Here is a 2,915-nt window from a genome sequence, read left to right on the forward strand (position 1 = left end):
AACAACTTTATTAGCTTCTCATTGGCCATTCAAACCTTTTCCATCTACAGCAAAGTGGTCCAGATCACACCCCCTTACCTCCTATCTGTTTTCTAACCTAATTGCTTCACGTTCTCTACAAAAGTTCCCATTATATTAAGAACCTCCCACAATTGCTTTTTGGGTACCCATTTTCTCTCAAATGATGCTCCTTATTTAAAATAAATAAATAAAAATGGACCAATTCAATCATTTTTATTCTTGTATGTATAAATATAAACAAGCTTTAAAAAGACCCCCAAAAAAGAAAATAAATGCAACGCAATGCATTGATGAAGTAACAGTATCAAATTAGAGAAATAGGTACTCTAAGCGAAGACAAGGCTTGGGTGAGGGTCCCAAGTCAAGTGTTCTCGGGTCGTGTCGTGTTCCCTAATACTCTCTTTTTCTTTTTCCCCCTTGGGATATCCGAAATCTTTCTCTTTCATCCTAAGTTGTACTGTTCATGTTCTACAAATCCTTTTTTTTTTATCATGTATATATACCCCCACACATGCAACTCTTCCCCTTACATTACATTACATTGAACTACTAAACTATCCTTCTTCATTTCTCTTTCTATTTTTCTCTAGTTAACATGGCAGAGTTAGAATACCAAGCTAATACCAAAACCAACAGCGCCACTACTGCACGTCTAAAGCTCTTCGGCTTCAACGTCTCAGAAGATGATGATGTTTTGGAATCCAGCACCACCAAAGATCCATCATCAGGGTCTTCAGAGCCAGGTGGCTTCCCTGCTCCTGGTGACCGCAAATACGAGTGTCAGTATTGTTGCCGTGAGTTTGCTAACTCTCAAGCTTTAGGAGGTCACCAGAACGCTCATAAGAAGGAAAGGCAACAGCTCAAGCGTGCTCAACTTCAAGCCACTCGAAGCGCCGCGGTTTCGTTTGCTAGGAACCCTATCATCTCTGCTTTTGCTCCTCCACCGCATCTCTTAGCGTCGGCTACACCCGTCGTGGTGCCAGCTGCGGCGGGACCGTCTTGGGTTTACTTGCCACGAGGAGGGCCACCTCCTTTCCACGTCTCACATGGCTGCGTGATTCCGAGCGCTGGTGGTGGAGGAGGCGGTGGTGGAGTGGGGAGGGGGCCAGCGGGGCTGCCTTATGGTGGTGGTGGTGGTTTGGGGGATCCGGGCGTAAGCGTTGGCCCCCAAGTGATGCAAGGTGGGGGCCACCATGGACGGGGTGTTGATGGACCCTCGTTGCGTAGGTTTTCAAAGGGAGATGGTGGCCCCAGTTTTGATGATGCATTGGGCTTAGATTTGCACCTTAGTCTTGCTCCAGCCAGGCCTTGACTCGGTCTTTAGTGTTTGGGATCTTTGTACATTTTCAAACAATTTTATTTTTTTATTTATTTTTTCAGGGAAATTATTTGTTTCACTTGCACATAACTTTTTTTTCCCTTTTCTTAAAGTTATATAACCACTTAACTTTCCTCACCAATTTTAATTTTGTATATTAAGATCTAAATTTAGAATAAAAACTTCTTGTATGTAACTCAATTTTCCTCACCAATATCAATTATCTTAAACATCTAAATTTAGAACCAAAACTTTCATCCATATGAGTTAATAGCTTCTTCCCTACTATTATTCTATGTAGGTAAATAAATTAAAAGCTGAAATTCCAGCAACGAAAAATAGGAGCCTAAATAATTAAAAAAGGATGGAAGCAGTGAGGCACATTTGACATTAGACAAATTGTGTCCGTACCTTACAATATATATGGAATTAATGTGGTTTATCAAATGAAACACACCCTACAGCTTCACTGGTTGGTTGGTCATTGATGAGTAATGTCGAAAGGTAACACCACACTTTGTCTCTTCCAGCTCCCCTCAAGGAAGCTTATGTGTTAATTTTAAGCTATTTACAGAGAATCTGCGTCTGCTAACTTGGTGAGGTGGGGGAAAATGGGGACTTAAATTGGAAACATAGTCACCATCCAATCAAGCTCAGTTGTTGTTATACAATATGACTTCTATTATTGATCTCTTGCCAATTAGAATCCTTAATTTGCAACCAACAGGAATGGTCTTGAATTGTGTTGTGACACTGCTGTCAGCATTTCCTAGCGACAAAGTTAATTAGCCAATTGCCCCCCAACTTAATGGCAATTGATAAAGAAAGGAGTCTAAGTTCTTGGAACCACTAGGGGTTCTCTCTCTGTGTGTCTTTCTAATGGATTTAAGCTGGGTTGCAACTTGAAGCCATTATCAGTATCTTTTCAAACTTTTCAAGTCGAGATCTATGTCTTAAATCATCTCTAACCTGAAAGAATACAATAACAGTTATGTTGTCAGTGTGAGTACAAACAAGACATGTTAAAGTGAGTTTGATAAAGTCTTAATTTGCTTAAAAAAGAAAGGACCAATTGATGGAGGTGCAAACACATGAAGCATGCATGCAGGCCTGTTTCTCCTATACGAGCTGTTAACACTTTTTTACTCTCAGGACTCTCCATCTAATTAGTTTTGATATTAGAGCATCATTATTACTCTTTACTTTTCTTACATGTAGCATTATTTTTATCCAATCCCCAATTCATGTTTTTTATATATAAAATTTATTTCTTGTTGCAAGGACAAATTAAGTAACCCGGTGGTTGGTTTTCCTTTGGAAGGTGAGATATTATTACAGAACTTGTGCACTTCTTAGTCCCAAGAACTCCAACTAACCATTTGATAGTTTGTTGGTGTTTTCTTTTCTCTCAAGTTGACTAGAAGATGATGAAAAATGGGACCCCATTACATGCAAATCCAACCCATATTTCTTCATCTCCCCCACATTTTTGAAATCAGCAGCTGCAACCTTAGTGTCTGAAAATGCCTGGAATAATTATTAATTTAGGATTTAAATATTTAAGATCTCTTCAGTA

General features: G+C 39.5%; 1 protein-coding gene across 1 annotated transcript; it reads left to right on the forward strand.

The window, feature by feature from the left end:
- The first annotated feature begins 338 nt into the window (after positions 1-338).
- Positions 339-1,545, forward strand: LOC121214769 (zinc finger protein GIS3). The gene has a single exon (XM_041088981.1). It carries the CDS (start codon positions 617-619, stop codon positions 1,331-1,333), a length of 717 nt encoding a protein of 238 aa, XP_040944915.1. The 5' UTR covers positions 339-616; the 3' UTR covers positions 1,334-1,545.
- Positions 1,546-2,915: the final 1,370 nt, after the last annotated feature.

This window comes from Gossypium hirsutum, chromosome D02, assembly GCF_007990345.1.
Source record: "Gossypium hirsutum isolate 1008001.06 chromosome D02, Gossypium_hirsutum_v2.1, whole genome shotgun sequence".
Taxonomy (NCBI): domain Eukaryota; kingdom Viridiplantae; phylum Streptophyta; class Magnoliopsida; order Malvales; family Malvaceae; genus Gossypium; species Gossypium hirsutum.